Source organism: Montipora capricornis, chromosome 11 (genome assembly GCF_036669925.1).
Source record: "Montipora capricornis isolate CH-2021 chromosome 11, ASM3666992v2, whole genome shotgun sequence".
NCBI classification, from domain to species: domain Eukaryota; kingdom Metazoa; phylum Cnidaria; class Anthozoa; order Scleractinia; family Acroporidae; genus Montipora; species Montipora capricornis.
The window spans coordinates 11,683,559-11,696,058 of NC_090893.1; the positions used below are offsets into that span (position 1 = coordinate 11,683,559).

The following is a 12,500-nucleotide window of genomic DNA, read 5'->3' on the forward strand; positions in this document are numbered from 1 at the left end:
TTCTGAAAGCCAGTTATGCCCCATTCGCCAAGCACGAAGCTCTTTTCTACCGTCGCCATTGATGTTGATCCAAATCTTTGCCACCCAGTTTTCACCTTTCTTGACTTGACAAATCCCTTGACACGACAGAGGATTCAAGTCCGCCATCCAACTCTGTGAACCAGCGAGGTCGTGATTATACCACATCACTGCTTTACCTCTCTGTGGTTTGATTATGACGTTGGATTTATCGCAGTGGTTCACCATGTTACACTTGTACGATGACTCGTTTGACCACGCCTTTATCAAAATGCGAAACAAAACCCAGGTTAGAAATTCAACTAACGGCGCTTGTTACCGCTTTATTATTTTTAGCACGAACTGATGACGGTTTTAAAAGTATCAATCGCTGTTAAGAGTGACACGAACTCCAAACAGAAACTGCTTGCACCGCCGTAATTCCCTTTTTCGCTGTTTGGTATGTTTACTTGCTGTTTCTATTTATTGGGGCCATTCAAATGCAATCGGTAGAGCAGTTATCTTAACAACAACAACAACAACAACAACAACAGTTTATTCACATTCAGTCACCTAGATCCTTACACGAGTTGTGTTACAAATTACAGTGGTTGACGAGGTTTTTGACGAAAAGGGAAAATGGAAAGTACTAACTGTTTAGACATCAAAATACCAATCCACGCCCCGAACAATTATGTACGACACAGAAATTCTAGTAGTGATCAAGTGAATTGATAAATTCAGTAAGCAAGTTGGGTGTTCCGGGTCATATTAAGCATAGAAACAAAAACTCCGTACAAAAACAAGTGCAGATCAAACGCCATATTAAACAAAACAACACGCTTAGGTAACACTTCAGTCTAGTAAGATAGAATATAACTGAGAATAGATCACGCGTGAACATAATTGTAGGAAGGACTGTTTATGATTACATAGATCATCGTTTCAACAAACTGGAAAGAAATTTATCCATAGAGTCACTACTCATATTTTGTCTACATACGTTGTTGAAAAAATTTCGCTTACCTCCCAGCTGAATGTTTTGTTGTCGGCCAAAGGAAACGCAATTTCTCCTCCTTCATCAACATCGTTCAAAAAAACAGCGATTGATATATACCTGCATGATAAAAAGATTTAAAGTGTTAACTTTCCAAATGCATGGCCTGATTAGTTTGAGAACTTTCTCAGCTAAGATCTGAATTTGCGACTTGAAATCACCCACCTACAGAGCCTGCAATCTCCAGAGCCATACAAACAACAAGGTTTGTCATGCGCAGTTTTGTCGCTATCATAATGGCAATGATAGTGACCGCCTTCTGCGTAATGTACAACCTGCGGCAGAAGATAATTGGTTCATGTTTAAAAATGAAAATCACGCCGACTTTGGTGTTTATTTGTGGTAAAAAGCCTCAAATACAAAGCAAAGTCCACAAAGTTAACTATGATAAACAGATAAACTTGGGGTAAGCCAAATCAAATCACGTGATCTTACTATTGTAAACATTGTTTTCTCTTCTATCATTGCCAGCACTCAAATCCGACTGGAGTTAACAATGGTAAAGTACGAAAAGTCTTCTCATCAGAAACGTCCTTACTACAACAAAAGACTCCACAAGTTCCAACCTCTATCCTTGTAATTACTACGCTGCTCCCGTATTAATACGGTGCAATAGAACACTTAATAATCACGCTGTAGTTAATCCTCCACCTTAGAACTTTTAATCATGCTTAACATCTTGTCACGCTCTCAAATTACAACAAGCGGACTTGTAAAGCTGGCTTCACTAGCGACGAAGACTGCGAAAAAAGTGGGTTTTTCTTCAAGACAAGAATTCAGTCTCACTATTCGTTTTCACCCTTTCTCCAGACCTTTCGCGTGGCGAGACCCCTTCGATCAACGCAAAAAACTGCTGTTTTTCAGTCTACCCGCGTCGCAGGTATAAGCAACACAAATATGCGCAAACTTACTGGTGTTTTGATTACTTGTAGCTTTTGATTGGACATAAAATCTAAAAGCGCCTCTTTAAATGGTTTGTACTCGCACCAGCGTCACTAGTACAAAGTAGCATTTAGGATTGACGTCGATTTTAATTTTGTCAACAAAAAAAACAACAGATGCATTAAGAGGCTATAGAGACTAAGAACGACGTTTCCTGCAAACGAAACGTCACATTTCTTTGCCTCTATGAGTTACTTTAGTTCGTTTTTCCTTAAAATTTCCCCAAATTACCTGTACTGGCTCACTTTGTTCTAGTATTGGTTTTGGTATGTGAGTAAGCTGTCCAAGTCTGCAAATTTAAACACAAAATCACGACTTAATTCCAGGTTTATCAGTTGAATAGTCAGCGCAAATGTGCTTCCCATCAACTTTTTTTTACCTGTAATGATAATCTTCAAGCAAACCTTCGTACTGTAAAAGTTCGTCATCGTCATGCCATAACCAGACTTGGCTGCCTCTTTGATTACGCATGCGCGGCTTCTTCACTACTTCCTGGTCAAAGTAATCGCGAATATCTTCCAATAAAGTCTGATCAAGTTCCTTTGCAGGAATTTTGCCTGAAAATAATTCATCAATTTCGTTGAATGTCAAACTGCTTCTTTGAGTTAAACGAGGAAAGTGCAATTTGTGTGATGATGATGATAATGATGATAATGATGATTATAATAGGGACGACAAATTATCGCCAACTTCTTCTAGTTAAAAGGCACTTTATGAGAAAAATATGATTCTATTTGAAACAATGATGATTAGCAGAAATAAAATAGAAGTTAAACAAAGTGGCTTGGTCAAAAACGGCATTATAGACAATCCTCCCATTACAGAATTGAACGAGGTAGAGTAGCGTTAGTGCAAAACAGGGAAATTCCTTCATGACATAAACAAACAAGGATGGATGGAAATTGTCTAGAGTTTTTAATATTATTGTTATTTCCCAAGACGTAAATGAATGAAATATATGATCAACTTACCATCTCCGTACTTATCTAACTTCAAAGCTTTGAACCTACAAAAAAGTGTTGTGTCAAAAAATTAAAAATTTTGAAATGCATAGCGAAGCTAGTACACTGTAAATGGTTACCACATAAACTACGAATAATTTTGCTCGCTATGAGTTCCTAGTAACCCCTAGATAGCTGCAGCTAACGGCCTCAGGGAAAAAGTTCGAAATTTGAATTTTCCCCATGAGGAGAGTGATTTTCCAGAATTCCCAAGGAACTTACATCAGCAAAATACTAAGCACATGATCTCACATTTCCATAGTGTCCTCCTTTGTTAAATACAGGTTTCTTCTTGCAGCCAAATGAACAGCCTTCAAAAGCAACGAAGAATAATTTATTATTGGACAGTCTTGTTTTGCTTGCTTTAGTTTTTGCTTTAGTTTTTTTTTCTATCGGTTTAAGTAACAGTTCTGCTGAGTAACTAAATATATCGCCATTATATCACAAGATGTTTACAGAGGAGGAGCCATTATACAAGTGCATTACTGAAGAAAATCTGTAAGTAATGAGAAAGGAAAGACGCGACAAAAGTAGCTTCCGAAACGGATGCCAGTAGAAAGTAAAAGGCTGATTGAATGACCCTAACCCTAACCCAGCCACTGAAATGACACAAGGAATTTTCACGAGGAAAATTCCTTGTATAATTTCAGTTGTTTGGTCATTCAATCAGCCTTTCCCTTACTACTCATGCGCAGCTGTAGAACAGTCTAAACTACTAAAGTGACGTTGGACATAAACTAAGAATTCCGTCCCACCTCATTTTTATCGACAAAGCCATCATTATTTTTGTCCCAATCCCTTAACAAATCTTTCAGAGAGTCTTTGTCGATGACTTCGCGAGTTTCTTGACCCGGGGAAATTTCTTTCAAACCTTTTTCTTGAGCGAGTTCCATAATCATTTCACACTCTTCATCTGTAAAGAAGTTTGGAATCTCTGCGGGCGTAAAACACATTGATCAAAATCAAATAAGCACATTTAGTCCTTAGGGACCCGCCAACGCAACATAAGAAAACGTTCTATAGTTTGTCTCTTTTTCTTCTCTTTTACTAGTTTCTGTTTGCAGGGATTACGTACCTTTGTTCGATTTGATAGCAGCGACAACCGTTTCAAAATCAATTGAAGAATCGTAAATATAAGCCGATACCAAAGTAATTTGTTGGGACAGTCACATCAAATGCACCCAACTGATGCAATAAGTGAATCGTAACGCAAAGCAAGTACATGTGCCCGGTCGTCAAGCGCTGGAAAAAGCACACGAGTGAAATAATTACAATATTGGTTATACTACTGTTGGGGTCTGATTGCCTATGGGAATAGCGCAGGATATTTTAGCCAAACATTAAACTATGCTCACCAAATATAGGCGGGTGCACACTGAGAGTCGTCACATGGTGTATGCTTCCCTTCGTAAGCTCCAGCTTTTCAATATAACCAACCTAAACATAGGAGAGTATATATGATATGATGATATGATGCACGATGAAAACTTTCTTATAGTAACCGTTCGTCGAAGTTCAAGTTTCTCTGATGTTTTCTCATGCCGACTATCAAATCCGCTTTTTTAAGACTCACGCAAGAGAGGATGAGGATGAGGATGAGGATCCCCCATGCCCCATCTATTTTTTTGTTTCAAAAGCTATTTTAAGTTCTAGTTCCCAATGCCGTGCATATTTAAACTTTCACTACGTCATTACAACTGGCCAGTCAGGTGCTTCTCCAAAATAGCTGCGTTCTGCGTAGCTAAAATTAGATTTTAAAAAGCTATCATTGGAAGAGGCCCACGTATGGGGAGGGGGTGGGAGGGGGGTCCGTTCTCTTACCTAATCCTCTCTTGATTCACAACAGACAACATGAAGGAAGCAAATTTAAGCGCAGCACAGACACTAACTATCATTAAGCTCTCTGTTACAATTTCTTTCCATTGCTAAGTTGTTTTCCATTGCGTTGCTATGGTGTTGATGAAAGCGGTTCTGAGAGATTCAAGTTCTACAAAAACTAATATCATCACAGTTAGATCACTTATTTCATTTATGCGGAAAACCGGGGCATAGATTGATCGATAAGTCCTGACATCAAAAGTTATCAGCCCGAAAACAATACGGCACGTGTCATTTTGCTCTGCTGTCGCTACGTTAGTTGTTAAAGCTCAGCTTCAAGACTTCGGTTTAATGCATGTTACAATATAGTTACTTTCCAAATGCGGCTTACGTAAATACTTTGTAGCATCAACTCAAGATGCAAATTGGCGAGTTTTCTTTAATGTGTTAAAGACCGGCTTGGTCATTCGTGTACGTGTTTTTTTTTAGGTGGAAGCTCTGCAGTGAAATGCAGATCCAAAGTTGCCGTTTCTCCGTATACACACTCCAAGAATGATTCTGGTTTTGAGTTTGAGCCCGCAAAAGAGATCATTTACTATGACAATTCAAACGAAAGCAATAAAACAGCACTGTTCTGCGCGGGTACTGTGTATTTTGCCAATATACATTTTCCCTGAAGTTTTGAATGTGAAAAGATCATAATAAAGCAATTGAAAACGGCTTTAGTTACCTTCACTGCATGTAATCGCGGTAATCCAAGCAAAAATTGACTAGGCCCATGTTTTCGGTCACTTCCAACACAGTTTGAGCTTCTACCGTGACACTGTTCGAGTTGCGATTTGATCCCTTGTTCTTGACACAGCACCGTGGCAAAAATACAAATTACACTAAGGCCATAGTGAAGATATATTCCCATCCTACACAAGTGAAAATCCCGATATATTTGTGGCTATTTACACTAATTTGCCTTGAAAGAATCACTCGCTCAATCACTCCTAAACATCAATCACTGCATATCTGCTGTTAATATAATTGATTCACTTTATAATTTATTCATGCAGGTTCAACGGGTACGCGACAAGTACCTGACAACTTGGCAAAATCTTGGCCCCAGTTCAACCACTGGACTTAAAAAGCGAGATACTGGAACTGAATCACCTCAGGTGACAATTTTCCAATTTTCTCACTGTTGGACCAGAACAAACAAGAATTAACTCACACATATCGCACGGGGCACCTTTTGTTCGTGACAGAAACCCAATATCTGCTACTTTGAAGACCTAAAAAACAAGAGCCTCATAAAAATCCAAAGTCAATTTCTCTCGTCAAAAAGTCTAACTACTCGAACCACGTAGAGAGCAAAATTGTTCCGCCACACTTAATAGAACACGACACGCCACAAACCATTTATTATGAGGGAAAGGAGTCACTTTAGTGCAAGAGTTGTAAAATAAAAATATATTATAGCGCTTTAGATGGCTTGTTTTTATAACTATACCCTCGGTTTTCTGACTCAATTTATTTCTCTATAAGAAGTTGTATCAGATTGAAATACACTGATACGCGGGTAGAATTAAAGCCGAGTTCAAGAAGCCGAAGGCTTATACACCGCATTCAAAATAAAATCCAACAGAATACTATGAAGAAGACAGTTTTGATGCAGACTGTATTTTCAATTCGGCAATGATTTAAAGAAATTTGACAATAAAAAAATTCAAAATCAATGTCCTACTAGCCTCCTATATAGATACTATATATATATATATATTTACAGTGAACGGTTATTACCTTCTATTGCAAACGATTTTATATTTACATTTGTGAGATATTTACGCATTGTTTCAGTTTCAATACCACGATCTGTATCTGTTTTTCTGGCAAACTCCCCATTACTAAGTAAAAAGCCCTTTTGCATGCGTGAACTAACACCGTCGTACTTTTCCAGGGATTCAAGCGCATTCAAGCGGTCAGTAGAACTTTTGGAATAAAACAAGCCATCGTAGACATCTTCTTTCTCTTTCATTTCCCCCATCCGAGTGCCTTCAAGTGTTGTTTTCACCATCTTCATATTGCAAATCTGAAAATGCTTTCACAGTGTTCCAGTAAAAGAAAAGCTACCTAATTGGAAAGTTAATCTGCCCTGCTTCCATCAACAAGGGAAATTTTGCCACCTTGATTAAGGACTAAAGGAACACACAACATTTCTAGCTTCTCGTGTACAATTTTAGAAACACTACGAAGTTCATCCTCTTTAAGAGTTTCCAGAAGGGAAGTTACTGCGTTAAGGACATGTCTTTCCTTCGGATGGTTATCGTCAAAAGTCCATTCTTTTGCGTCCTCCATGTCGTCTTTCATTTCTTCTTCAATGATATCTGTTCGAATGCTTTCTCTCTTTTTGCGCATCGTTCGAAGTATGTTTTCGCTCTCTCCTGTTTTGGTATGTGATATGAGGTTGCTGCCTTTTTTCCAGGCTCGCAGTTCATTATCCCCGTCGCCGTCTATGTTAATCCAGTTTGTCGCTATCCACTTTTCGCCTTTGTTGACATCACAATGCCCATAATACATTGCGTTATCCAAGCCTCCAATCCAGGTTCCCTCGTTATTTATGAGATGATTATACCATATGATGGCCTTGCCTCGTTCTGGTTTGATGACCAAATTTCCCTTTGAGCAATATTCATGTGAATTACATCTGCCAGTTGCAGTACTCATCCATTTCTATGAAAAAAGGGAGATCTGTTATGGTATGAGCTGAATTTGACAGCAACATCCGCAAAAAATGAAGAGGTTGATGGGGAATCCAACTTCGATACGAGATACTGAAGACCGCAATTCTGCTGTGTAGAAACACAGTTTTCTGCCTTCTTCCTTCGTCTGTAACCTTCGGATATCAGTTTCGGCTGGATGTGATATAACGATCACTGAATTATTGTAATAAAGTTAACAAGATCTGGGATTTCTTCGGATCAATTCAGGTGGTTCGAAAGATTGATGTTCACTCACTTGAGGTCACGCGAATTTAATTTTCTACGAAAACAATACGTAATCAGCATTTGTAAAAGAAACAATGCATGACGGACAAAGAGAACAAGAAAGGTATGATCTCTCTTTGGCGAAGTGAACCTCTTTCATATTTACCTAAGGGAATCTCTTTATTCAAAAGATGGCGGCACACCGGAAAATTATGTTTGAATCAAGCAAGATATGTTGAAAAGATCAAGGGGCCTTTTTTGACACTTTTAATGAACAATCCATTTCACCCAGTGATCATTATTCATTTTCGCATATCTGAGATAATCTTGCGCAATAACGATGCAAAACTAAATATAAAGCCTAATACCTCGTAAGCTTCACAACGCATGAAAAAGAATCCGTGCATCTTTCCTCGGCCAGGTATCCACCATCTTCCCTCAATCTGAGCTTTACCCTTTAATCTTCCCGCATATTTGATTGAGACCTCGCCACTATCATTGTTCAGATATCTTTTCCTGAATCTTATTATATCGTCTTTCACCAAGCTGTCAATCAACTCAAACGCTCCTCCCGCGTCACCTCCTTTCCCATACAATGCTCTGTTAGCTCCTTCCATTTTGAATTCGATATTGACTTGAAAATGATTTCTACTGCCTGTCGTCTTGTCATATGTGAAGAAACCCGTCCAGTTACCAGAATTGTTCATGACGTCTTCCTGCAGTTTTAAGAGGACGTTAAGTCACAACGGAAATAAACACATGAGAAAAACGATAATACCCTATGTTATCAAACAAGCTTTTAATCCCAGACGAGAAGATGGTTTACCTCAAATTTGTTATTTGCTAGTGGAAACACAATTTCCCCTCCTTCCTCCACATCGTTTAGGAAATAGGACACTGTTATAAACCTTTGGAGCAAAAAGATACAAAATAAGGCTCGTCACCCATGCTACACAGCAGGGGCGTAGCCAGGATTTTTCAAAGGGGGAGTCACACCGTGTCAAACAGAGGGTACTCACCAGATTGTGGCGTTTTCGCCACCTGGATATTGTAAGTTGTTTGCTTAAAAAAGCAACGCCCTTGCACAGGTAGGATCAAATGAAGACCCTCGATTGTAGCCTATAGCTGATGATGACGATGAAATGAGGATGTCCCTTCTGTGATAGTATGTTGACGTTTTGAATCTGATAATTGGGTTAGAAGAATGTAAGTGATAATGACGACGATGTAGTTGGCTGTAATGATATTAGTAATGGAGCCATAAATGGTGATGACGAAGATTACTTTGGTGATGGTGATAACAGTAAGGGCCTGGGGCCAAAAGGGAAATGTATGGCGTTTAAACAACATTAAACATTGTTTGGTGACCAAACATGTTGATGTTGAAGTGAGTGGCCAGACGGTTAAAACATGTTTGATCTAACAAAGATCAAACTCCACAAGCAAAGAACTATGGGTCACAAATAAGTTAAAAACACGTGGATACAAGCGGCTTTAAAACAAGAGGCTGAGCGAGCGTGGTACGCATGCGTACGCCAAGCATGTTTGATACGGCTGTCCAAACGAACAAAACTTCGCCTATCAAAAACAGGAACAAAAGAAATGTTTTAAGTTGTTTGATCGAATGTTTGATGGCCTTCAAATTTTATCAAACACGATCAAACAGCACCAGACAGGGTGGCCAAACGGTAAAATCAAGTAAAGCTATGATGCTCGCAGTTATGGATGCAACTTTAGCAATTGCCTCGAGAAGCCTGAGAAATGCAGGACTTCAACGGGGTTTGAACTCGTGGCCTCGGACCTTGTGGGCTCTAATTTTCCAGTGAGGAATGAATCAGTGAATGAAATGTTATATGAAATGACCAGAAATGACCAGCTCCCAACGTCAGTGGCTTCAAAGCTCAGTTGGATAGAGCGTCGCACCGGTATCGCAAGGTCACGGGTTTAAACCCCGTTGAAGTCCTGAATTTTTCAGGCTTCTCTACGCAATAGCTAAAATTGCGTCCATACCTGCGAGGATCATAGCTTTCCTTAATTTCATATCCGCAGTTGAGTATATGATTAATTTCATATAACATTTCATTCACACGGCAAAATGTTTGGCCGCCAAATATTTCCCGTTTGCCCAGGCAATAATAGTGAGAGAAGGACAACCAGAAAGATTAACATGAAGACAAAGAGAAAATAATGATGACTATGGTAATGAAGACCTCACCTACAACAGCCCTTAATAGACGTACCTACAAATTCTGCACTCCTGCATGTCCCCATAGAGACAGCAAGGAACACCTTGAAACGTGGGCTCGCTATCCTGCTGGCAATATTGATAATTGCCTTCTTCAAATTGTAATACCTAAATGGAGAGTAAAATTTGTTCTTGTTACGCTTAAACCGAATTTAGCTAGAATAGTCAAAAGATACAAAATTGCTACGGGTATGCCGGTGTTGTTTGTATATGTAGTCGTTTAATGCTAGAGCCACCGCGATAAACTCCCGTAAGACGGGCCAAGTGGTCTAAAAACAGACTTTTGAAATAGACTTAAAAGATTACCGTGACAGGTTTTACTTGCCTGCATTGGTTCGCTCTCCTGTATAATTTCCTTGGGTATTTTGGTTATCGACTGCAGCCTTTGAAGAAACGATAAGAGCAGTTTAGAATCGAGTGAGGTAGTACCAGAACTGACAAGACAGTACTTATTGCGGGCAATTTTAATTACGACGCACTCAGGCGATCAAATGAGTCAGTCATGTTGCAAATCAACTACATGAAGCCGGTGCTAAGAACGGGAGAACGCAAGCGAAAAAGTCATTACTGGTTGTGCTTTTTAAAGTTTTAGATGCAAAAAGAGGCACAATCACTACTCGTAGCAACGCAAATCAGTACAAACTGGAAATCGCAAAATATTTTCTACCGTAAAGCGATAACCGCAGCAGCAACTTGCCTTAATTTCAACGTTTGTTTTAATTTGACCATGATAAATAACGAGATGAAGTGTGACAAGGGTGATGTTAATTCTTACAACAATCTTTTCGTAAAGACTTTTTGAATAGTGGATGCATGATGTGAAATCAGATTCAAACTTCAATTGAGACGTCATTTTTTCGTATTTAAAGAAGAAAGTGCAATGAGCATTAGTAATATATCAGTGTATTTCTCGCAAAAAAAATATATATATATGAACACGAACCTCTGGTGAAATCCATCAAGTAAGTCGGGTTGATATCTGAGTAATTCGTCTTCATCGTGCCATAACCAGGATACTTTGGTATTCGGTATTCTCCTCAACGAAGAGTCGTTTAGGAGAGCTGCAATGTACTCTTTTATTCTTTCAAGCTGTGTGCTTTTAAACTCTGTCAAATCAATTTTACCTGCAAATCAAAATAGCACGCTTTGATTACTTCCCTCGATAAATTAAAAAAAAAACTAGAGTAACTACTTTACGATCATTAATAGGGATCTGTTCGGAAAACGAGAAAGATTACGAGAACGGCTTTTCCGTTCTGAGAACGCGCACTTCGAAAAATGTCAGCCTCCAAACCTTATGTGCATGCTCAGTACGAAAAACTCGTACTCGTAGTCGCCCTCGTCCTACTATGTAAAGGTCATTATTATTCCACTATTGCGTCATTTTACCATATTTGGTCAAGAGAACGCGCAAAATATGATAAGGTAATACACTGTAGTGTCCCGGTTTGACCGGTTTAGAACAGAGCAAATACGGACGGAACGGCAGTTTTTCAATCAAAGAAATTGTTTTCAACACGATACCTGACAGTAGAAACAAAACTCAAGGTTTACAATCAGCACGTCATCCCTCTACTGATTTATGGTGGGTAACCTGGACCCTGTACCGTCACCACATTAAGCTCCTCAGTGTAGTCCAGCAACGACATCTCAGATTTATTCTCAACATCAGATGTGATCACTTCACCACAAACGATGAAGTGCTGGATCTTGCTAACACCAAAGATATTGAGATTACCCTTATCAGAAGTAGATTGCGTTGGTTCGGCTATGTTGTTCGAATAACAGTTGAACGGCTAGTAAAGGCAATTCTCTATGGAGTTCTGGCAGAGGGTTGTAAAAGAGTTGGTCGTCCTTTTCTAAGATTCAAGGGCACTTAGAAGGATATTCTGAAGCGCGGAGCAGTACTTCTCTCATGGAGAGTATCTGTATCCGATCGTCGGGGGTGGAGGAGGTTAATAACAGAGGTTTGTAAAAAGATTGACGATGACAGACGGGAGGCCAACATGGAAAGAAAGCGAAGCGCCATGAACGGGGGCATGAGGAAATGAGCTTCTTTGGACGAAATATGACGAGTTAAAGGCGCTAGTATAGCAACAGGAAAGCCATCTAACCACACCCTACACTTTGTCTTTAAACGCTTATATATTCATAACCAACTAGGGACACCCATTTTTACTGCGGGAACGTAAATAGGCTAGCTATAGGCTAGCTCTGAATCTACTCCAAGGAATGTTTTCTCTCTGCAAAGAGATTCAATTTAAGCTGCTAATCCTCTGCAGCAATAAAAACTGGCGGTTACCTAGTTTGTTTTTATAAGATCATATAAACATTTAAAGACAAAATATAGAGTGTTTCAAAGGGCTCGTTCTACTACTATGGCAACCTAATACGTCAAAATATTGAGTTCATTTCAATGACTGTTGTTTCACAAGCTGCCATAATCTAGCTTTATGCAGTCAATTCTT

At 39.2% G+C, this 12,500-nt stretch overlaps 2 protein-coding genes across 3 annotated transcripts in view; both read right to left on the bottom strand.

The window, feature by feature from the left end:
• LOC138023082 (uncharacterized) overlaps nt 1-6,300 on the bottom strand; it is an 18,912-nt gene extending 12,612 nt beyond the window's left edge. Inside the window, exons 1-10 of the mRNA XM_068870113.1 lie at nt 5,546-6,300; nt 4,353-4,434; nt 3,753-3,931; nt 3,250-3,308; nt 2,968-3,002; nt 2,376-2,553; nt 2,228-2,285; nt 1,220-1,329; nt 1,024-1,114; nt 1-279 (exon numbers count right to left, since the gene is read on the bottom strand). The exon at nt 1-279 is cut by the window's left edge and continues 479 nt beyond it. Coding sequence (XP_068726214.1) covers nt 1-279; nt 1,024-1,114; nt 1,220-1,329; nt 2,228-2,285; nt 2,376-2,553; nt 2,968-3,002; nt 3,250-3,308; nt 3,753-3,931; nt 4,353-4,434; nt 5,546-5,731 — 1,257 coding nt within the window. The 5' untranslated portion in view covers nt 5,732-6,300. The remainder of the gene's footprint in view (nt 280-1,023; nt 1,115-1,219; nt 1,330-2,227; nt 2,286-2,375; nt 2,554-2,967; nt 3,003-3,249; nt 3,309-3,752; nt 3,932-4,352; nt 4,435-5,545) is intronic.
• Nucleotides 6,301-6,393: 93 nt separating this feature from the next.
• Nucleotides 6,394-12,500, bottom strand: part of LOC138022966 (transmembrane prolyl 4-hydroxylase-like) — a 17,339-nt gene continuing 11,232 nt past the window's right edge. For both annotated transcript variants that reach the window (XM_068869998.1, XM_068869997.1), the window contains 6 exons: nt 10,976-11,156; nt 10,358-10,415; nt 10,028-10,140; nt 8,614-8,695; nt 8,156-8,503; nt 6,394-7,533 (listed from right to left, as the gene is read on the bottom strand). In XM_068869998.1, coding sequence (XP_068726099.1) covers nt 6,946-7,533; nt 8,156-8,503; nt 8,614-8,695; nt 10,028-10,140; nt 10,358-10,415; nt 10,976-11,156 — 1,370 coding nt within the window. In that variant the 3' untranslated portion in view covers nt 6,394-6,945. The remainder of the gene's footprint in view (nt 7,534-8,155; nt 8,504-8,613; nt 8,696-10,027; nt 10,141-10,357; nt 10,416-10,975; nt 11,157-12,500) is intronic.